This window comes from Sebastes umbrosus, chromosome 11 (genome assembly GCF_015220745.1).
Source record: "Sebastes umbrosus isolate fSebUmb1 chromosome 11, fSebUmb1.pri, whole genome shotgun sequence".
Classification (NCBI taxonomy): domain Eukaryota; kingdom Metazoa; phylum Chordata; class Actinopteri; order Perciformes; family Sebastidae; genus Sebastes; species Sebastes umbrosus.
Genome location: NC_051279.1, coordinates 24,541,920 through 24,565,262, shown reverse-complemented (window position 1 = coordinate 24,565,262; position 23,343 = coordinate 24,541,920). Strand labels below are relative to the sequence as shown.

The 23,343-nt window shown below is 41.3% G+C and overlaps 4 protein-coding genes across 16 annotated transcripts in view; 3 read left to right on the top strand and 1 right to left on the bottom strand.

Annotated features, from left to right (window-relative positions):
• The window catches only part of LOC119497744 (sodium bicarbonate cotransporter 3-like), a 45,498-nt gene extending 42,645 nt beyond the window's left edge, over positions 1-2,853 (top strand). For 2 of the 3 annotated variants that reach the window (XM_037786097.1, XM_037786098.1), the window contains 4 exons: positions 13-150; positions 221-309; positions 397-504; positions 2,145-2,281. In XM_037786097.1, coding sequence (XP_037642025.1) covers positions 13-150; positions 221-309; positions 397-504; positions 2,145-2,226 — 417 coding nt within the window. In that variant the 3' untranslated portion in view covers positions 2,227-2,281. Of the gene's footprint in view, positions 1-12; positions 151-220; positions 310-396; positions 505-2,144 lie in introns of all 3 variants that reach the window. The other variant, XM_037786096.1, reaches the window with a different exon arrangement.
• Positions 999-23,127, top strand: LOC119497745 (zinc finger protein 70-like). Of its 10 annotated transcripts, none has more exons than XM_037786103.1 (10): positions 999-1,024; positions 12,206-12,207; positions 14,938-15,385; positions 17,111-17,295; positions 17,423-18,134; positions 19,511-19,586; positions 19,953-20,254; positions 20,614-20,700; positions 20,776-20,920; positions 21,176-23,127. In XM_037786103.1, the coding sequence occupies exons 4-10, from the start codon at positions 17,159-17,161 to the stop codon at positions 21,775-21,777; spliced, it is 2,061 nt and encodes a 686-aa protein (XP_037642031.1). In that variant the 5' UTR covers positions 999-1,024; positions 12,206-12,207; positions 14,938-15,385; positions 17,111-17,158; the 3' UTR covers positions 21,778-23,127. The 10 variants fall into 10 exon arrangements, with proteins under 10 accessions (XP_037642031.1, XP_037642035.1, XP_037642028.1 ...); XM_037786107.1 differs by having other exon boundaries at positions 1,000-1,024; positions 17,111-17,201; positions 17,467-18,134; XM_037786100.1 differs by lacking the exons at positions 999-1,024; positions 12,206-12,207; positions 14,938-15,385 and adding an exon at positions 16,012-16,314.
• Positions 3,275-10,357, bottom strand: zgc:153896 (uncharacterized protein LOC569930 homolog). Of its 2 annotated transcripts, none has more exons than XM_037786111.1 (5): positions 9,729-10,357; positions 6,280-6,425; positions 5,000-5,623; positions 4,408-4,630; positions 3,275-3,600 (listed from the first exon to the last, which is right to left on the bottom strand). In XM_037786111.1, the coding sequence occupies exons 1-5, from the start codon at positions 9,760-9,762 to the stop codon at positions 3,527-3,529; spliced, it is 1,101 nt and encodes a 366-aa protein (XP_037642039.1). In that variant the 5' UTR covers positions 9,763-10,357; the 3' UTR covers positions 3,275-3,526. The 2 variants fall into 2 exon arrangements, with proteins under 2 accessions (XP_037642039.1, XP_037642038.1); XM_037786110.1 differs by lacking the exon at positions 9,729-10,357 and adding an exon at positions 8,154-8,550.
• mrps12 (mitochondrial ribosomal protein S12) lies at positions 10,884-14,296 on the top strand. Its single transcript, XM_037786113.1, has 3 exons — positions 10,884-11,070; positions 12,841-12,912; positions 13,858-14,296. Exons 2-3 carry the CDS (start codon positions 12,843-12,845, stop codon positions 14,238-14,240), a joined length of 453 nt encoding a protein of 150 aa, XP_037642041.1. The 5' UTR covers positions 10,884-11,070; positions 12,841-12,842; the 3' UTR covers positions 14,241-14,296.
• Positions 23,128-23,343: the final 216 nt, after the last annotated feature.

Genomic DNA, 23,343 nt, shown 5'->3' with positions numbered 1-23,343 from the left:
GTTGCCGGGCAGGTTCTGGCTCTGGTGTTCATCCGGAAGCTTCTGGACTTCTGCTTCACCAAGAGAGAGCTGAGCTGGCTGGACGACCTGATACCAGAGAGCAAGAAGAAGAGGGACGACGACAAGAAGAAGAAGGAGAAGGAGAAGGAGGTGAGGCGCTCAGCTGAAACCCTAGAAACGATGTGACTCTGCTTCACTGATGCTGCTGTTTGTGTTTCAGGACGCCCGGCGGATGCTGGAGGAGGAGGACGATCCGCCGTACCACACAGGAAACGTCATCAGCTTCCCCATCAGAGAGCTGAAGGGATGGTGAGTCGATGACATCACAGCGCTGTGACCCCCGTTAACACCGACTAATGTGTGTGTGTGTGTGTGTGTGTGTGTGTGTGTGTGCAGCGTGGACCCGTCGCAGGTGAACATCTCTGATGAAATGGCCAAAAGCGGCATTTGGAAATCAGTTACCATGAAGTCTGACAGCAGCAAAGCTCAGAAACACAGCAACAGGTACAAGACTCACAGGACCCTGCTAGATTATGGATTATTCATCTATCTATATTATAGTGTTTAAAATGATTGGTGCAGAAAGAGACTTTAATTCTCAGAATTTGTGTTAATTGTGAATTAAATAAAAAAGAAGTAGTTCCAGTCCACGGCAGCATTTACTGGGAATACATCCCTTTAAAGAGTGACGTAAATTACGATATTTGATATTGCACAATTTTGGATTATTTGGAAACTCAAACTGATTCTACTGAATAAATATGTACACTTCTATTTAAAAGTGTAATATGATATATCCCACCCACTGCCAGGTGCCATTGTAACGAGATAATCAATGTTATTTACTTTACCCGTCAGTGGACTTAATTTTCTGGCTGATCGGTGTATGTATATATATGTATATATATATACATATATATATATATATATATATATATATATTTATATATATATATATATATATATATGTATATATATATATATATATATATATGTATATATATATATATATATATATATATATGTATATATATATATATATATATATATATATATATATATATATATATATATATATATATATATATATATATATATATATATATAAGACGATATGAGAAAATATCCTGAAGATGGAGCAGAAAAAGCATTCAACATAAAACTGACCAAAACTGACACTGCAGTCATTTTTTAGATTTTGGTTTATTCTGCTTCTATAACGTCTTCGTCTGGAAAGAAAACATCTATTTTATTACTTTCTGTCTATTTCTGTCTGTAGATTTCTCCTAAATTCACCAACAGTTAGTATTAGATAATGCCTCATTTTCATATAATATATATATATATATAATATATATAATATATATATATATATATTATATATATATAATATATATATAATATACATATTATATATATATATATGTATATTAGGGCTGTCAATCCATTAAAATATTTAATTACGATTAATCACACTTTAATCACACATTTTTATCTTTTCTAAATGTACCTTAAAGGGAGATTTGTCAAGTATTTAATACTCTTATCAACATGGGAGTGGACAAATATTCTGCTTTATGCAAATGTATATATGTATATTTATTATTGTAAATCAGTTAACAACACAAAACAATGACTAATATTGTCCAGAAACCCTCACAGGTACTGCATTTAGCATAAAAATATGCTCAAATCACAACATGGCAAACTGCAGCCCAACAGGCAACAACAGCTGTCAGTGTGCTGACTTGACTATGACTTGCCCCAAACTGCATGTGATTATCATAAAGTGGACATGTCTGTAAAGGGGAGACTCGTGGGTACCCAGAGAACCCATTTTCATTCACTTATCTTGAGGTCAGAGGTCAAGTGACCCCTTTGAAAATGACCATGACAGTTTTTCCTTGCCAACATTTAACACAAGTTTTTATTTATGTAGATCTTAAATAGGATCGGACCTAGAATGGACCCCTGAGGAACACCTTTAGACAGGGACAGCGGGTCAGACAGGAAACCCTCTGCTCTCACAGATTGAAGTAGCTGTCGAACTGTTCTAGACCATACCACAGACCTTCCTCTGTGAATCCTACGTCCTTCAGTCTGTCCAGCAACATGTCCTGTTAAGTTGTTGTTGTGTGTTGCAGTCAGGAGACGCTGCCGAGCGTCCAGATAACTGTGGACAGCGAGGACACTCGGAGGGTCGTGGATGCTGAGACGTCGCTATGATCCCCCGCCAGCAGGCCGCGCCGTTGGAGGATGAGGCTGCTGATTGGATACGGCAGCCCTCCGTCTTCTCTGAGCTGAAGTGAAAGGTCGTGGGGCGACCAATCAGGCGTCGCCTCGCCCCTGCGTTTTCTCGGACGAAGGTTTTATTTTCTCATCGTTTTATGGTGAAACACGGAGACTCCGCCACTGGGAGCAAATATGGCCGCCACATCTGGATATAGCTTCCTGAGGTTTCTCTGGCGGTCCGCTGCTGCGCTGTGATTGGCTGCTGAAGCCTCATTGAACGCCTGATTGTTTCTGATCTGATGATCTGAAGATTAATTTCATCGTTTTAAATGTTTCTGCTTTTATGAAGCAGTTTTTATTTAATCCATCATGCTGATCTATATGTGTTTCTGTTTGTGTGTGTGTGCGTGCGTGTGTGCGTGCGTGTTTCACTGTTGTTTCTCACCTCGTTGCCTGCAGCCAACTGAATGATGTCGTCTTCTTAAAGTTTAAATAAATCCATCTTTTGATGACGATGATCAGCGTCTGTCAGATCGGACTCTTTACTGAACGATTAATCTGATCTCAGGTCATTGAAACGGTGACGACTTCCTGTCTGAGGAGAGAATAAAGGTGACTCGTAGCGCGGCTGCGTGCATGTGTTGAAGAGTGAAAATCTTCTCTTCAGATATTAAATGTTTGAGCTCATAGAAAATGAGAAACATGAAATAAGCATGTGAGTGAGCACGTTTCAGTCGTCACGTCGTTATCAGTCATTTGACCTTATCAGGAAGTGGACTTTGAGCGCTGCAGTAAATGTAAATGATGCTGCAGTATTATTAATTTGCTTTCAGAGGGTCAACAGATCCACTGACTGATAATCTCAGTTTGACTTCACACACTGATGTCAACACAATTCACCAAATAATCTGAATTCTACGTTCTTTATACGCTGCTGTAAAGTTGATTAAAAAAATGTAAAATCTGATTGTTTTATGTGCCAATGTAGACTACATTCATCAATAATCTGCAATAAAAATATTCTTTAAAAAATACCAGAAAATACAGAACAAAATAACATTTTATTATATAAACATTTATTATTACAGAGCGAGATTATTTATTCAGAAATCTAACAGCTGGCTGACTGAATCTACTGCGTCAGTACAATCAGTCATCAGCTGGTAGTGTGTATAAATATTACAATAATACTTCAGAATAGACGAGAGTAAAACCAGATGTTATCCAGGCTCTGTAGATCTGATCCAGGGTCTGTAGATCTGATCCAGGGTCTGTAGATCTGATCCAGGGTCTGTTAGAGCACAGTGAACATGAAGAGCAGCATGGACAGCAGCAGAGCGACAGACAGTCTCGCTCTCTGTGATCCACCTGAAAACCACATGAAGTACTCTGATGAATTCATAGTATTATGAGTATTGAGTACTACTGTAGTACTAGTAACATTCCCACTACAGACCAGACATGATCATTTAAACTAATATTTAGCCTTCTGCTAACAGCAGCCGTGAGCCATTGGCTGCTGTTAGCAGAAGGCTAAACTATTAGCAACCCTTTCTCTCCATCTCTGAAACGCTTCGTCGATATTGTACGACTCTCTTTTTGACTGACTTTACTGAAGGATAATTAACTATAGGCATCCAAAGATTTATACGCCCTCAATTTATCTTTACAGCGCTGGTTGGACGGCTGGCTACTTAGCTAGCTTAGCTTGCTAATTCCAGCATGCTACAGAAAATGAGCCCAACAGCGGACAGCGCTGGGTCACGGTCCCTCTGCCTCACTCCTCACCGCCAGGAGACTACTTCACCGGGAGGAGAGCAGGCGTTAGCTAACTACCCAGTTCCAGAGACAGACATTCTAGCTTAGCCAGCTGTCTACTCCTCCTGAAGTAATCTGGTCTCATTGGTTCATGTTATCGTTCTCAACTAACACTCGTGATCCTGGAGAGTGAGTGACAGAACATATTGAGAGAAACTAGTATTTTCTTCAGCCAATGTTAAAAAAACAAGCCAACAATACTTGCTAGCCAGCTTTAATTAACGTGTTCAGATAATTATTAATATTAATCATAATAGAATATAATTCTAGTTAATTGTGAAATACGGTTGAGTAAGACGATGTTTTAAAGCTGATTGTTTAATCATTTATTATAAATGGACGCGTCCTCAGACTCACCGCCGTGCAGCAGCATCTTCTCCGTTACCGCCAGAGATCCATTGTGCGGCGCCGGTTCGATCTGCAGCACTTTACACATCAGAGGGTAGACGTGGATGCTATCAAATGGCTCGGACAGGAAGTTCTTCTTGAAGTCGGGTCCGAAGGCCCTGAAGATGGTCTTCATGTCCATCTCTCCATTATGGAAGCCGTGGTCACCTTTGTTGACGTAGACGATGAATCTCTGGAGGGAAACAAACAGATGAAGACATGTCACATCCTGTCTTTGACCTTTGACCTCACTGACAGCTGCTTGTAGTGCTGCTGATCTTCAAATGGAGCTGTGAAGGTTCTACTTGGTGTTCAACTGGTTTAAGTCGTGAGACCACCAACTATACGGGGCCCCATGGTGGCCGCCGGGTTTGGATGTCGATCATGTACCACGATGCCTCTGGAGTCTGGTCTGGGACCTTTGTTGCATGTCGTTCCACAGCTCTCTATTACTTTTATTTCCTGTCGTCACTCTGATGTAGACTTGATCATAAAGAAGAAAAAAACAACATGGCGGCAGCTGTGACCGTTAAAACTTGAGGGTTTAATTCTGGAGACTCACAGAGTTCAGGTTGAATCCCAGATCTGCGATGACCACGATGGGAGGCAACCGTTCACTCTTGGCGAGATGGAAGCTCTCAGGAAGCTCATGTTTCCTGTAGACCGTCAGATTGGGCGCGTTGGACAGAGCGTCGAACACCTCCTTCTCCTTCCCTGGCCGCGGTGTCAGGATGCCGAACCCGCCGTAGTCGAGGATCTCGAAGCTGGCGAGCTTGAGTAAATTCAGGTACTTGTTGAGGATGATCTCGTCCACCTGCGGTCGCTTCTTGACGGTGGTCATGCCGTGGTCAGAGGTTATGATGACGTTCAGTCTGTCGTTCAGGTGATGGCGACTGATGGCCTCCCTCAGGTAGCCAATGGTGCGGTCGATCTGCCGGATGATCTTCTTCCTGTCCGGGTGGTCCGGCCCCTTGGCGTGGCCCACGTTGTCCGGCTCGCCGTAGTACAGCGTCACCAGGTGGAAGTCTTCGTCGGAGAACCAGCTCATCACCATGTCGATGTTCTGCTGCCACTCGGTCTCGTTGTCGTCCGGGTGATCAGACTCCTCCACGAGTACCCGGTTGACCGCCTGGCCGCTGTAGTTAGCCCCGCCTCCAGGATAGTAGAAGGACGCTGTTTTCAGACCCTGAAACAAAAAAGGAAACAGCAGGTAGTGTACGGAGTACCTGAGCAGGTGGTGTATGGAGTACCTGAGCGGGTAGTGAACGGAGTACCTGAGCGGGTAGTGAACGGAGTACCTGAGCGCAGGTAGTGTACGGAGTACCTGAGCGCAGGTAGTGAACGGAGAACCTGAGCGCAGGTAGTGTACGGAGTACCTGAGCAGGTAGTGAACGGAGTACTAGTGTATGGAGTACCTGAGCAGGTAGTGAACGGAGTACTAGTGTATGGAGTACCTGAGCAGGTAGTGAAAGGAGTACTAGTGTATGGAGTACCTGAGCAGGTAGTGAACGGAGTACTAGTGTATGGAGTACCTGAGCAGGTAGTGAAAGGAGTACTAGTGTATGGAGTACCTGAGCAGGTACATAGTTCCATCAGTAATATCTTCAAACAGCTGCTCTCTGTAGTTTCTATCTAACCAACAGGAGGAAGTAGGGACTTTGTTAGGGACTATTTTCAGCGGAGGATGAATCCACATGTGGTGCTCTAAGGTTTGTTAGTGTCAGCAGGACGGTGGATGAAATAAACTACAGTATTCATGTTCTTCAGTTCAGTTTGTTGGTGAAACCATTAATATTGATCCTGTTATAATCTTTAGTAATCAATCACTGATGGATGACTGACCTGGTTCTGAGCTGTGATCCACAACGGCAGCACTCCGTTGTCCCACCACTCTGATCTGGTCAGGGTCTTTTTGTGAGAAACTTTCAGGTTCGTCTTGGTGTTAAACATCATGTTGTGGACGACTTCATGATCCTCCACCCATCTGCCTAAAAACAGGAGCAAGACACATTTGAACACAGAACACTAAACGCTAACAGGAAGTAGTTTGTCAAACGGTCCGACATACGTTTAGTTCTCAATGGACCAGATCAGAACCAAACACTTTGTATATTTATATATGTATACATATACATATATGTGTGTATATACAGTATATACGTATGTGTATGTGTATATAAACATAGACTGCATGTATATATGTATACATACATATACATATACAGTATACACATACATACTGTATATAAACTGGAAAAACAAAGTTCGGAAACTTGTGTTTGGTGGATTATTTCTCTGTTGTTACAATGCTAATTGGCATTGTATTTTACATCGTTGGAAAGCCTGTTTATTTACCTTCGCAATGATGTCCAACTTGTAAGGATCATGCATTTGTGGGATGAGCAGCACAGCTGATTATGTGGGTAGCGCCCAAGAAAAATTTGCCAAAATGCTCCATCAATGGTAAACAGTGTATTCTCCTGTTGGTATTGACTCTTGTTTTGAGTTGTTTGGTGGATTGGATGATTGATCTCTCTATCAGTAACAAGGAACAAACAAGACATATTGTCTATTTTACACTTTATTCATTTAATACACCGTCAGGAGCCTCAGTAGCGGTGGAAGATCCATACGCAGCCACAACAGCCTGGCACCTCCTCCTCATGCTGGTCACCAACCTGGTCACACGTTGCTGTGGGATGGCGTTCCATTCCTCAACCAGGATTTGTTGCAGTTCAGCCAGCGTGGTTGTGTTGGTCACTCTAACACGTACAGCACGCCCAAGCTGATCCTACAAGTGTTGAATTGGGTTGAGGTCTGGACTCTTGGCAGGCCGTTCCATTCTCTCTACTCCCACATTGTGGAGGTAGTCTGTGATAACCCTGGCTCTGTGGGGGTGAGCGTTGTCATCTTGGAGGATGAAGTTAGGTGCCAGATTGTGGAGATATGGGATCGCCACTGGCTGCAGAATCTCATCCCGATATCTCCCTGCATTGAGATGGCCTTCAATGATGACAAGCCTTGTTTTGCCAGTGAGGGAGACGCCGACCACCAAAAGCTGTTACTCGATCGGTGCAACAATCAGCATAGCGTTTTCCGTGTTGTCTCCATACTTTGACCCTGCCATCCAACTTTCGCAGACAGAACCTGGACTCATCACTGAACATGACATTCCCCCACATGTTCAGGTTCCATTGACTGTGTTGTCGACACCAGATCAAACGGGCCTGACGGTGAAGGGCAGTCATTGCAGGCTTCCTGGTAGCCTTATGACAATACACTGTTTACCATTGGCAGAGCATTTTGGGAAATTTTTCTTGGGTGCTACCCACATAATCAGCTGTGCTGCTCATCCCACAAATGCATGATCCTTACAAGTTGGCCATCATTGCGAAGGTAAATAAACAGGCTTTCCAACGATGAAAAATACAATGCCAATTAGCATTGTAACAACAGAGAAATAATCGACCGAACACAAGTTTTGATTCAACCTCCGTTTTGTAGGCCAGGTCACTGCCTTATTTAAGTAGACCCACTAGAGCAGTGTCGTCTGAGAATTTTTGGATTTGACAAGATCAAATTACTTTCCACCACTGTGTAGAGGTACCACAGATTCCACCATGTAGTCCTAATACAGTATTATCTTAAACAGTAGTATTGTTGTACTGCTACCACCTCTACTACTACAGTATTGTATTGTATTAGTACTGTATTACCCGTGATGGTGGTGAAGTGGGACGGCGAGGTCATGGTCAGCATCGGGGGGGTTATGTACTTGGCCTTGACCCCGTCCTCCACCAGCTGGTCCAGGTGTGGCGTGTCCACGTCCTGGTCGTAGTCCCACCTGAAGCCGTCGAAGGACACCAGCAGCAGCTTGTTCCTCTGCGTTGCCTTGCTCAGCGGCACGCCTGCAGCGCACGACGCCGCCGTGACCAGCAGCAACAGCTCCAGACTCCTCTTCATCTTCATCCTCACAGAGAACTGACTGAGAGACTTCACCTGTTGGTCTGCTCACCTGTCTGCTGCTGCTCCTCCTCCAGTGTCTCCTTCTCCTCCTGCTCCTCCTCCTCCTTCTCCATCACTTCCTCCTCCCCCTCAAGGCCTATTGAAGGAGGCTGGGTCACGCGTCATCAACGCGTCATATCTTCGGGGGTATAACACATTCGCAGTAAAATCTGGTCTGCCCTCGCCAAAATTGAGCAAATCGCAATGCACGACCGCAGCTTCAGTTACACTGTGCATGCGTTATACCCCATTCCCCAAGACCCATGTCCGCCCATGACCCAGCCTCCTTTCCATAGGCCCTGCTCCTCCTGCTCCTCTTTCTCCTCCTCCTCCTCCTGCCCCTCCTCCTCCTCCTCTTCTTGTTTAATGTGTAACTGATCAGAGATCTGCTGATCAGACCTTCAGACAGCTTCTTATCAATCAGCCATTGATCTGTTGGACCCGGCTGATAACTGACTCAGTCAGTCACACATACATTTATAATCTGTATTATTATATTATTATATTATTATATCATTATCACCACAGGGGACATGTTTGACCAAATAATAACACTATGATGATGATTTATTAGTATTACATTTAAAAAAACAAAAACATTTTGCGTACAAAAGTACAGGAAAACAATTTTTTATCTTTTTTTGTTAAGAAAAGAAACAGACAAACAAAATCAAGTATAATAAGATAATCCCCATATTAAAATAATAATAATAATAATAATACAAAATGTTAATTATGTTGATGATAATGATATTAATAATTATAATAATAATACAAATAATGATAATAATAATAATAATAGTAATAATGATAATAATACAAATAATGATAATAATAATAGTAATAATGATAATGATAATAATAGTAATAATGATAATAAAAACAACAGACATAAAAAAACAACAATGATAGATGAGGTACGTGCTTGTGGCGGTTTAGAGTAAACTAATTCTACAGCAAATGATGAGGTACTGATGATTCTTTTATTTGATTTATAATCATTTTGAATATTTTATTGTATATTGTCAGTCAGAAGTTTTCACTTCCTTGTTGGGAACTACTGTATTAAAGTGGATTTAAATGTGCGTAATGCGGCTTTACAGTCGGTAGAGTTTAGGACAGCCTCCGTCCTTTATGACTCTCTATTCAGATAAAGAGAAAGACATATGAAACCTCTAACAGGAAACATGTCTTCAGACAACATCATAAAACACAGTCAGATAAAAACTAAATGAAACGGTCATAAATCAACAGGTCAAAGTCAAAGTCGTCTCACTGACTGTTACCTCTCAAGGTCTTCATCAGCATGTCGGTTGTCATGTAGACAGCAGTTTTATCACGTGACCAGACTAAAAGAACGCTTCGTATTTATTTATGACGTCTCAACCTTCCCTTTAAGAGGTGACAAGGTTTTTATTTTTATAACTGAACATAACTGAAACTTTTGATTTGACAAACATTTAGACAATATCTGTACACAACTGTTGATTTAGATAAAACTCTGAACTGTCATCATGTATTAGTGACGTTGTTCCACTGCTGCGTTATCTCATCATCATATGACGACGGTAATAAAACCTGATGACACGTTAATGACTCATCAGATGGTCAGTGAGTGTTTGTTTCTTTACTTCTTCTCCTTTCAGTATTCTAGATGAACCAGGTGGACCGCCACTGTCCAGACCTCAGAGCCGGACCATATTCATTTACTCCTCTGCTGCTGATCACCTGTTAGGATGATGATTCAGTGAATGCTCTCAGCTCAGTAATCAATGGACCCCGTTTCACAAAGCAGCTTTAAGAAACTTTGAGCCTTAACTCTGAGTTGACTTATCCTGAGGAGGGAAACTAAAAGTAATAAAATAAATGACTCAATAAATGAATAAATATTCCATTAAATGTAGTAAAAATAATATTAAAAATAAATGTAGCCATTATTTATTTGATAAAATGTGACATAAATTGATATTTCTGTTTTAATTTGCTTCTTTATTTATTTCTATTTCTATTAATTTCCTTATTTATTTACTCTTCTATCCTTTTATTGTGTGTATGTTGTAATGTAATTTTTGTAATTTATTTATTTTTTCATTCATTTTTTATTTTTTAATTACTTTATATGTATTTTTAAATGTATTTAGTTATTTAGCTTTTATTAATTTCCTTATTTATTAACTCTTCTGTTTAATTTTCCATTTTATTTATTTATGGGTATTTTTATATATACATTTTTGTAATTCATTTATTTTTGCATTAATTTTGTATTTATTTTTACTTATTTACTTACTTACTACTTATTTATTTTTTTCCATTTACTTTTATTTATTTATGTTTAGTGAATACTCTACAGGACAATATATACAGTGAGGCATGGTGTGAGGTTGTATATAAGTTTATAATGCAGTAATAATGGGGGAAGGATTCCGGAAGCAGTTTTATATCGGAGGAATTACTTCCGGTGCACTGTAGTTCATGTTGCTGACGTCATGATGTGAAGTCCTTGATTGATTCTTTTCACTCAAAATGCGATAAAGCTTCAGATCAGCAGGTTATAAACCCGGTCCGTCTCTCCGGTTCTGTTCTGATCACCCGGCGGTGGCGGCTGTTGATCCGGGATCCTCTGAGCCGGTATGTGGAGCCGGAAACACTCACATAACCTCTGTGTTGTCTTCTGTTAGCGAGCTACCGTTAGCTGCTAGACATGCTTTATGAGTATGTACCTGTCGCATGTTAGCACAGACCAAGGTAACACCAGACTACATTTATTTTTATTTTTTTATACTTTATTTTTTCCCTTTTTCAAGGTTTTCATATATGCAATTTACAGTTCGTATTTACAATAGTTTATAAACCATTTTTTAAGTAGACAAACTCATTAAGTACACTAGAGAAAACAACTTCAACAGTCAACATTGAAATAAAATTAAGAAAAGAAATAATACGATACGATACAACTTTATTGTCAGATTGCACTGAAATTCATTTTGCATCCATAGGCAGCTGAGTTTGAGAAAAAGTACACATACAATAGACATACTGTTACCATAGACAGACAGACAGACAAGTAAGACCCATCAGACAAAAAAACAAAACACATCACCATTATTCATACATAACCCTTCTTAGTTTTGGCCTTATTATAATAATAATAATGATAAAAAGAAAGAATAGAGTTAAAACAAATATAACCACACATAACAAAAAAAACTAACAATAATAATAATACAAATATACGAGAGTAATAATAAATCAACAAATAAGTTAATAGAAAATAAAAAAGGGGGGAGCGCAAATATATAGTAATATCATTTATATGGGCACACACATGCATCCTCCTTAACGTCAGGTTTATCTCCAAGCATATGTATATGTGCATGCGTGTTAACCCATGTAACTATATTTTTCCTTCTGTTAGACTCCATCTCTTCTCAAAAACATCCTCCATATTCCTTATTTTGTGAGTTCCCTTTTCCATAACTTTTACTTCTTGATTCTGTTATTTTAGAACAATGAGCCCGTCCCAGAAGAAGCCATGCATGCCCAAGCCATGACATTACCTCCACCGTGTTTCACAGATGAGCTTGTGTGTTTGGGATCATAATCAGATCCTTTCTTTCTCCACACATTAGCCTTTCCATCACTTTGGTAAAGGTTCATCTTTGTCTCATCAGTCCATAAAACTTTGTCCCACAACTTTTGAGCCTTGTTTCTGTAATTTTTTGGCAAATTCCAATCTGGCCTTCCTATTCTTATTGCTAATGAGTGGTTTGCATCTTCTGGTGTAGCCTCTGTACTTTTGTTCCTGACGTCTTCTGAAAACGGTGCATTGTGGATTGTGACACCTAATATAATCTCTGTTGTTAATCTCCAATCGATGTTAACCAATCCCAGTGTGATTAAAGAAACTGATGTGAGTGATGCGCTGTGGCAGATAGATCATCTGCTGAATTGATCCAGAGGACTCTAAATATATATTTATATTTTTTAGTTGTGTTCCAGCAGATAGTGTGTGGACAGCTGGTATAGTTAATAAAAGTTGGGCCGTTTAAAAAGAGAGTTTGGTGCAGAAACCATCAGACTGACGGTAGGATCTGATTCTATCACACATGTTCTGGTCCGACTCATCTGTCTGTCAGAACGTCCTCACTGTCAGACAGTCAGTGTGTTGAAAAGGAAAATAACAGATTTATTGATAGTTTAGTCTCTTTAGTGCTTTCATTAATAGTCTCTTGTTGTTCTTCTGAACATTTAGAGTCACACAGATTGAAATAAATACCTGGAGCTGTTTCTCTAAACACACTTTGACTTGTCCAACCCAGATAGAGACGCTAGTAATAATATATTCATAAATAGATAATAATCATCTTGAGCTTCATCGTCTCCTCTGGTTGGTTACAGGAATGTTTTCACTGTGGAGCCTGAGACCGGCGCTGACATCACTGAGACCGGCGCTGACGTCACTGATTCAAGGTGCGTTTAATTCAAAGAGTTGAGTTCATCAGGTGATGTAGTGAGCTGTGGTGCTTTAGACAGAATATAACTGACCTCCTTTTCTCCACAATAACCTTCATCAGGAAGGACGGGCTCATACAGCTCATAAACAGCTGTAAGGTTATTATTCTATAGAGTTTATGACATGAACGCGGTGGGTATCGAGTAACCTGCTAAAAATAAATGAATAAAATATATAAAAGAAATTTGTCAATAAATGTAGCAAAAATAATGTTAAAATAAATGTATCCATTAATGAATTAATAAAATGTTACATAAATTGATGTTTTCTGTTTTAATTTACTTTTTAATTTATTTACCTTTGTATTAATTCCCTTATGTATTTACTCTTTTGTTTAATAATCGCTTTTAGTTATTTCTATATTTATTTTTATTAATTTTTAAGTTTATTTATTATTTATTTTGAAACTTGTGTATTTATGTATTTATGTATTTATTTCTGCATGGTTCTTCCTTTGCATTTCACCTCTTATTTATTTCTGTGTTCTTTTTTTTACACGTTTCTTTTTGCATTTCTGTCTCATTATGCAAATGAGGGGGTGGTGACCTAACGTGTGTTATCATGGGGGTCAGAGGTCATAGATGGACTACATGCTAGTTAGCTTCACTCCCGTCTTCATCCCCGGCTCTGTACGGCGGGTCGTCGGCCTGCTGCTCCCTCGCCGCTGTTCCCTTGCCACTGCCTCATACCGTTACAGGTGTGCCGAATTCAGCATCTCTGGCGCTGCGTTGTGTTAACAACTGTGCTGACAAAGCGTTTTGCATTTGTTAGCGATCTGATTGGTCCGTCTGACTGGCTGTTTTCCGTGGTAACGGTGGCAGAGGCTCATGGGTATTGTAGTATTTAGCTGATGGATAAAACCTGATGTCTGGTGGTCAGAACATGTGTTTCCCTCTCCGCAGCCTCCCAGCATGCATCTGTCTGGACGGGTCCCATCCTCTCCAGGACCATGGCCACCCTCAACCAGATGCACCGCCAGGGGAAGCCCAAACCGCCTCCGAAGTCTGTCGGCGCCACGTTCGGCCGTCCCCAGTTGAAGGGCGTGGTCCTGAAGACCATGATCCGAAAGCCCAAGAAGCCCAACTCTGCCAACAGGAAATGCGCTCGAGTGCGTCTGTCCAACGGGAAGGAGGCGGTGGTGTTCATCCCCGGCGAGGGACACAACCTGCAGGAGCACAACGTGGTGCTGGTGGAGGGCGGGAGGACGCAGGACCTGCCCGGCGTCAAACTCAAAGTGGTCCGAGGAAAATATGACTGTGCTCACGTTGTGAAGAAGAAACAGTAGACCGAGACGAGGAACGCTGCGATTGATTAATAAATTAATAAATACATGTGACTGTCTCCAGAGTGAAGTCAGTTTTTCTCTAGATGAGGATCAGAACCGCTGTAGACACCTGAAAAGTCTCACACTGTTGAATGAGCAGAATGAAGTCTTTACATTTTGGTTTACTATGATATGGTTTATTATTACTTTGATCTCTGTTTATTATTACTATGATCTGGTTTATTATTATTATGATCTCTGTTTAACTGTAGGATTTTAAGATTTCATTGTGACTGTGGTGTAGGGCTTGATGATTTTATATCATCATACAGTATATGGACTTCAGTAGCATTATACCAAGATAAATTAATACATATTCATGATTTCAAATTTTAATTAAAAACTAACAAAAAGGGTTTTACACATTAAGAGTTTTGTGTAATGTAAAGCACACACGTGTGTATACGTGTGTGTGTATATATGTATATATATGTGTGTGTATATATATATATATATTATATGTGTATATATATACATATATATACTATGTATATGTTAGATTATGTATATACAATATACTGTACATGTATATATACATATGGAAATTGTTGTGCAGCAGTTGCAGTACAAAGTAGGAAAAAGTGCAAATATGAAGAGTGCAAATAAAACAAAATATAAACAATTAAGATTATCAAAAAGGTGGGGGGAAAAAAACAAGTGTACACAATGCCAGAAAAGTAAACAAGTGACCGGTGTCATAAATAAATGTATTTACTTGGTATGAGTACAAAAATAAATTCAAATAAATAAATAAATAGTTAACAGAGAAATATATGAAATATATCATCATAACATCCATAGAAACTTGTTTAAACACCTTTTTTCACCTAAATTATGGCCCTTACTACTGGACATACTGTATGTCTATGGTTACTATGGTTATTTCAGTGTTGATGCAGTTTATCTTCCGGTCAGCAGCGGCAGCACTGACGTCACACTGAGCAGCTGCTGCTTGGCAACGCTGAGCGATGACGACGCGCCATGTGTGATTTCAGTAGATTCACCTGCGCTTCACTGGACTAACTCGTGTTTTGGGTCTTTTACCTCCACCTGACATCGACCAGAATTCTCCTGACAGGCTGCTGAGAAGTTTGTCTCTTCGTTCGTTGGGTTCATATTTCCAACATTGATATTTAAAAACAACTTAATTAGCAATAAGCAACAGTAATCAGTGTTTCTCTTAGGCAGCCGTTCAGGACCTTTTTTTTTTTTTTAATTTCAAAATTACAGTATACATAGTAACAGCAGAAAACATTAAAAACATTTAAATACAAAAGAAGCATTGCGAAAACATAAACAAAGAGCTGTGTCAAAACATAAAAGGACAACAGAAATGAAACAAAAAAAACTAAATAAAACTAAATAAATAAGTAGATGATAATAAAAAAGACCACGCAAGAGTATGACAATAATTTCACTTAAAAACATTAAAGATATTGCATACATTCATTGTTTTCATTGCTTTTTTGTTATGTGAGGAAGAAATTGTTGATAGATATAGATCCATTTCTTTCATAAATACAAAGATATTAGGCTTTTTTTTTGTAAATTTACACTTGTGAATGTGGAGCTTTGCGAGAATTAAAATTAAATTAATAAGAAAAAATGCATTACTGTCTTTGTCACTGTAATCATAGCAGCCAAATATAATATTTATATAGTACAGTGCAAAATCTGAGAAAATGTTAACAAGTATAAAATTATTGACATCTTTTCACAATTCACATGTAAATTTACAGGACCAGAATAAATGAGAGCAAGTTTCAGGATGTGATTCGCAGAAGGAACAATTTACATCTATATGTCACTCTTTAACTTCTGTAAGAAATGTTTCACTGGATAGAGGACTGTGTGACGCAGTATGACGCTGTGTGACGCTGTGTGACGCCTGCATCAGAGCTAGGAGCTAACAGCTAGCATCAGCAGGTCAAAGCAGTCGTCTACTCCTGGACCATTTTCATACTTACTTAATCTTTTGGGCCTTTTTTTAACGGCTCGGTTCGCCGTCCGGTCCCTGAACGGAAAACTATTACCGGTACCGGTGTGTGTTTGTGTGTTTCTATGAACGTTAGCTACGCTTTAGCTTACGATTAGCAGGCTAGCTTAGCTGTTAGCTTCTGCTCTGTGTTTATCAATGTAGCGGCTCTTCTCCTCTCTGATTGGCTGAGACTCTGTAGTAGAACACACAGCACAGGTGTAACGTTACCTGATGATAAACCGTTGATTTGTTGCTTTAATTCAGGTAAATGTCAGAATAATTAACCGTTAAACCTCCGCTTGAGTCATAAAGAGCTGAAATCTGCCTCTAATAAACCTGTAAAACCAGCCATCCATACAAATACAACAACAGGGGGGAGTAGTACTTTTACTTGTAACAAGAGTATTTTTACAGGGTGGTATTAGTACTTTTACTTGTAACAGAGTATTTTTACAGTGTGGTATTAGTACTTTTACTTGTAACAAGAGTATTTTTACAATGTGGTATTAGTACTTTTACTTGTAACAGAGAATTTTTACAGTGTGGTATTAGTACTTTTACTTGTAACAGAGTATTTTTACAGTGTGGTATTAGTACTTTTACTTGTAACAGAGACTTTTTACAGTGTGGTATTAGTACTTTTACTTGTAACAAGAGTATTTTTACAGTGTGATATTAGTACTTTTACTTGTAACAGAGAATTTTTACAGTGTGGTATTAGTACTTTTACTTGTAACAGAGAATTTTTACAGTGTGGTATTAGTACTTTTACTTGTAACAGAGAATTTTTACAGTGTGGTATTAGTACTTTTACTTGTAACAAGAGTATTTTTTACCTCTGTCCTGGTCTCAGAGTCCCTGAGGAGACGTGTCCCCTTCAGAAGGAGCAGAGCATGAGGACATGAATGGAGAGACAGCGGACGCAGAACTAAGAGGAGAGGAAGGTCAGAGGTCACCGTTTATATTCTGGATGTATGGATCAGAGGGTCAGATGTCACAGTTTATATTCTGGATGTATGGATCAGAGGAAGGTCAGAGGTCACAGTTTATATTCTGGATGTATGGATCAGAGGGTCAGAGGTCACAGTTTATATTCTGGATGTATGGATCAGAAGGTCAGAGGTCACAGTTTATATTCTGGATGTATGGATCAAAGGGGTTAGAGGTCACCGTTCTCTGAGATGTTGATGTCAGTATTTTCCTCTACAGGAGACGTCGAGTCGCCAGGACAACCAGCATTAAAACAAAGCAGCCGTCAGTACACTCGCCGCCACAGCTGTTCAGTATGCAGCCGGGAGTTCTCTCGCCCGTCTCGGCTGGCGGACCACATGAACACGCACTCTGGCGACAAACCGTACAGCTGCTCCGTGTGCGGAAAGCGCTTCTCAAAGAAGGTGAACGTGGCGGCGCACCAGCGGGTTCACACCGGTGAGAAGCCGTACTCCTGCCCCGATTGCGGGGTCAGCTACGCCCAGCCGGGCTGCCTGCGGAGGCACCGGCTCCAACACGCCGCCGAGAAGCCCCATGTCTGCTCGGTGTGCGGCCGCGGTTTCGTTCAGCGGCGGCATCTGGTACAACACGAACGGACGCACACCGGGGAGAGGCCGTTTTGCTGCCAACTGTGCCCAAAACGCTTCGCCTCCAGGACAGGTCTCAGCGGGCACCAGAAGACCCACGCTGAGGGGAACGTCTACCGCTGCTCCTTCTGCCAGAAGGCCTTCTCCACGCCGTCCTCCTTCAGGGACCACGAGAGGCTCCACACCGGACAGAAGCCACACCCCTGCTCGCTGTGCTGCAAGAGCTTCAATCGGCCGGGCCTGCTGAGGAAACACCTGCAGAGACACGATGAGGTCAGAGCTGACGAAGCAGCTGGCCAGGTGAGTGACCGTAGACCGCTGCTGAACGCTGTATCCAGTTTTCTGCTGTCGCCATCTTGGTTTTTTACCATCGCCATCTTGGTTTTCGGCTGTCGCCATCTTGTTTTTTTTTTACCATCGCCATCTTTGTATTTTGCCATCACCATCTTGGTTTTGGCAGTCTCCGGCCCCATTTCAATCCGACCCTCCACCCTCCCACTACGTGGTGGAGTGAACTCCGTTTGTAGTCACACTCACAGCTCAATAAAGCTCCTTCTTTAAGGTGGAGGGTAGAAATACAGCAGCCACTTTGGGACGAACTTTCCTCTCTTCTGCAAGGAAATAAATATCAGAATCAGAACTAATTCATTGATCCCGGGGGGGAAATTGAGTTACGTTTTGCTCCCGTCCTAGAATATAAATAAAAATAGAGAAATCATGAGAAAATATAAATAAGAAATATATATAATGACAGTGCAAATAATAATGCTGAAAAATAAGATATATGCAAAAATATAAATGCATGCATTTATAAAAATGCAAGAACAGTGTAAAATATGAATATTAGTTTAAATGTTCTGTATAAATACATGCAGTGTTAAGGCCAGTGTAGACAAGATTATTGCACAATCTAAAATGAAATATTGCACAAAATTATTGCACAGTTGAAGATATAATAAATTATGGGACTACAGCTCCTGATAGGGTAAAAAATTATAAATATATACAATCATGAACATGTCTACCGTTTTCTAGACTGGACAAGGGTATATTTGATCCTAAATACAATCTACTTACTTTATGTTGTTGAAGTTTGTATGACAATAAAGTAGAATAAATTAAATGCCTATCAGTTTGAGCAGTTTACAAGTGTTACAAATGTTTGTACTGGTAGTCGCACGGAAATGACATCGGAGCATGTTCCATGACGAACACAAAGCGGCGTTGCACGTCGTCAGTGAGGGCAGGTGGTTAAGTCGGCATCGATGCAGGCTTGCTGTTGGAGGGTTTCATAAACCACTTCCACTCCCCGTGAATTGGTTTGGAATGGCCCTTAATATGGCGGACCCCCCACGCGAATGCGCAAACGGAGTGGAAGTGGGTAGGGAGAGGATGTCGGGGGTGGTTTGGAATTGGGCCTCCATCTAGTTTTTTTGCCGCGCCACCTTGCTTTTTTTGGCCGTCGCCATCATTGTTTTTGTCTGTCGCCGTCTTGGTTTTTTGCCATTGCCATCTTGGTCATTTATTCTTTGTTTCAGTGATTAAGCAGAACTGTACTGTTTATAATATCACATACAGAAGTCAGATTAAACTGGTCCATTTATTGGGATTGAACACGTTTATATTACGATGACTGTTATGTCACAAACAGCTGAATCTGATGCTGTTTGTTACAGAAACCAGAGGAGCAGATCAGTGACGGCTGTCTGAACGATGAAGAGGAAGAGGAAGAAGCGGTGCATTCACTGACCAGTAAGAACATCACTTCATGTTTCCAATACAGTAAAGACTGAAATAACGACATTATATACATGCAGATAATAATTATAACACTGTTAAACTGGAGTCAATGAAGAATTTAGATTCACTTTTTTCCATGAAAATGTGTTTATTAAAGGATTTACCTCAAAAAACTGTCAAAAAACTGGAAAACTGTCATTTAATTATTTATCAGATACAAAATCCAAAGTAATGAAAACTCTTCTCCAGTTCATGAAGCCCAAAATGTTGTTTCTGAGAGTCAATAACGTAAAAAATATGGATTTAATGATTATTTGTATCTTCAGGTTAACACCAAGTCCTGCTGATCCTGAACTTGCTGTGTTGGTCTATTTCCAGACGGCGGTCTCTGCAGCGTGAAGAAGCTCCACAGCTGCTCCGTCTGTGGGAGGAACTACCCGACGCCGTCCACACTCAGAGAGCACGTGAAGATCCACGAGACGGAGGAACTGCACCGCTGCTCGCTGTGCACCAAGACCTTCACCTCCACCGGCAGCCTGAGGGCTCACCAGAGGACGCATGCTGCCAACAAACCTCACGCCTGCAGCATCTGCACCAAGAGCTTCCTGAGGCCCTGCCTCCTCCGCCAACACATGAGGATCCACATCAGGGATGGACTCATCGCAGATCCTGCAGACCAGGTCAGACCTCAGGCTTCTGGACACACATTGATTCATCCTGATTACAGCAGATCAGTGTTTCTGTTTCATATTCAGATTTACTAAATAAGGAAAGTGTCTTTTGTAGAGCACATTTCAAAAGAAATCAAAGATATAAAAGAAAGACGAGGTTTAGATTTCTCTTCTGGATGCTGGTTCTAGTAAAACCCTCTCCTGTGACATGTGGTTTCAAAATCCAAGATGGAGAAACGTATTGATAAATAATGAAAACTGTATTACTAGATAGGATAAGATGGGACCCAAATGTAAAACACTAATGATGAAAGGTATGAATATGGAAATTGTGTTTGAGGCTGATGAGGTGATGTCGTCTGTTACAGGAGTTCTGGCTCAACATGAAGACTGAGGAGGATGAGGAGGAGGAGGAGGAGGAGGAGGAGGAGGATGAGGAAGTTGTGAACGAGCAGGTAAGACATCCAGCTGGTATTTTAAACATTTTGATCATCATGTGAAGAGTTAGTTGAGATTGTTTTTGTCTCCAGGACTCAGAGGACCGTCCTACCACTGAGTCCAGACCTCTACCTGGTAACCATGGTAACCAGGACATCTCGCTGGTGAAGGAGGAAGACGTCAGCGGTTTGATAAACTCAGATGGAGAGGAAGAGGACTGGAGACGGCCGCCGACCGGTATGTCATCAGGTTGAATAATAAGACAAACTGAAGATAATGATGATGTGTTAACAGTCTGAAGATCCACACGGCTACGTTCTCATCTCATCTCTGTGCACACGAGGGTTTCGCAAATAATCTCCGTCTTTATTAACCATGGTACACTCTGAAAGTTGTGTAGTTCGTGTAGCTCAGAAACCTTGAAGTTCTCGGCTGTGTTCATGTCATGACCAGATGAATTAACAGATCGTCTCCTCCGTGTGTCTCTGACAGAACAAGACGGCTCAGCGAAGGAGGCAGATGGCGACGGCGGCGAGGGGAGAAGGAAACACTGCTGTCCCGTTTGCGGTCGTGACTGTTTCAAGGCGTCGTCGCTACAGAAACACCTGCGGATCCACTCTGGCGAGCGTCCGTTTCAGTGCCCCACCTGCAGGAAGAGCTTCACCCAGCAGGTCCACATGACGGAGCACCAGAGGACCCACACCGGGGAGAAACCCTACACCTGCTCCGCCTGCAACAAGAGCTTCACCTTCTCCAGCGCCCTGCGCCGACACCAGCGGCTGCACGCCGACGCCCGGCCCTACCAGTGCTCCGTCTGCCTGAAGACCTTCAAACAGCAGAGCTCGCTCAAGAGCCACCAGCGGACGCACTCGGGGGTCCGCTACCAGTGTCCGCTCTGCAGCAAGAGCTTCAGCCGCGCCCTGGAGCTCACCTACCACGTGGACGTGCACTCCGACGCCCGGCCATACTTCTGCCACATCTGCAAGAAGAACCTCAGCGGAGCCCGGATCTACCGCAAGCACATGAAGAAACACGAGTCCAACTCGCCGCTGCTGCAAGCGGCATCGCCAGACACCGAGATCTCCGAGGTCTGAAGAGAAGCCGAGGAAAAGTTTCAAGTTTAGAGCTTTTAGCCTCAACGGTTGTTGGGCCCTCGGTGGTGGATGATCAGATCACAGCGGTGAGCGGGTCACAGGACGATGATTTAAAACCTCTTTCTCTTCCTCCAGTTGTTGTGGTGTCCTTGCTACCCATGGTTAAAACTACAGACTGACAACCCTTTGTCTGATCGCTAAAACACTGTCAACGTGCATTTGCAAGTTCCAAAGATGACAGTGCAAATATTCCAAATGGCGTTATTTGGATAAACTGACCACATATTGGGAAGCTAAATGGTTACTTTCCATCCATCCATTATCTGTAACCTCTTATCCTGTTCAGGGTGGCGGGGGTGCTGAAGCCGATCTCTGCTGACATTGGGTGAAGGCGGGATACACCCTGAACAGGTCTCCAGACTATCACAGGGCTGACACATAGAGACAGACAACCATTCACGCTCACATTCACACCTACGGGACACTTAGAGTCAACAATGAACCTAACCTGCATGTCTTTGAACTGTGGGAGGAAACCGGAGAACCCGGAGTAGACCAACGCTAAAACGGGGAGAATATGCAAACTCCACACAGAAGGGCCCCAAGCCGGATTCGAAACCTGCGACATGGTTACATTTTTGCCTGAATAAGATTAATTAAAATCTTATTATAACATTAAATATTAAAACTTAATAACAGCTTTTTGACAAGTAAAGGCAAAGCAAAGTAATCTTACTTCCACAGAACAGAACTCGATATGGAAGTGCCCTGCTTCGGACATAGAATAAGGTCAATAACTTCTCAGCAGCCAATCATGTGTGGACAAGAAGTTGCCAGGTAACCAGTGATGTCACTAGGGACGCGGTATCATTCAGAATGTGATTAATCATAGCACCAATACAGGACTGTTTTACTTTAGTTTTGTGAGAGCAAGATGTTGAGTACAGAGCAGGAGTCGGGATGTTGTTAGCCTAGCTTAGCATAAAGACTGGAAGCAGGTGGAAACGGCTAGCCTGACTCTGTTGACCTACCAGCTCCTCTAAAGATCACTCATTAACACGTATCTCCAAACTCAAATTATTGTAAGAACATTTGAGAATTGACACCTCATCCTTTCCATATGAAGGTCAAAGATCAGCGCTCTGTGCCTTGCTCAAGGACACTTGATAAGGACACTTGAGGCCGTTGTGCTGCCAGTCAGCTTATCTTTACTTAGTAGAAACCACTGAGACTAAACATCACTGTTCAATAAAGAGACTCTAATCTCTGTCATCCAGTCTTTAATGAAGCTGTAAACTTTATTTAAACGTCTTCAGTTAACAGAAGAATAAAGTTCATCATGTGATTGTAGCTGTGAAATTTATTTAAATAGTATTGGTACTTTTACTGTAACAGAGTATTTTTTACACGGTGGTATTAGTACTTTTACTATAACAGAGTATTTCTACAGTGTGGTATTAGTACTTTTACTGTAACAGAGTATTTTTTACACGGTGGTATTAGTACTTTTACTGTAACAGAGTATTTCTACAGTGTGGTATTAGTACTTTTACTGTAACAGAGTAT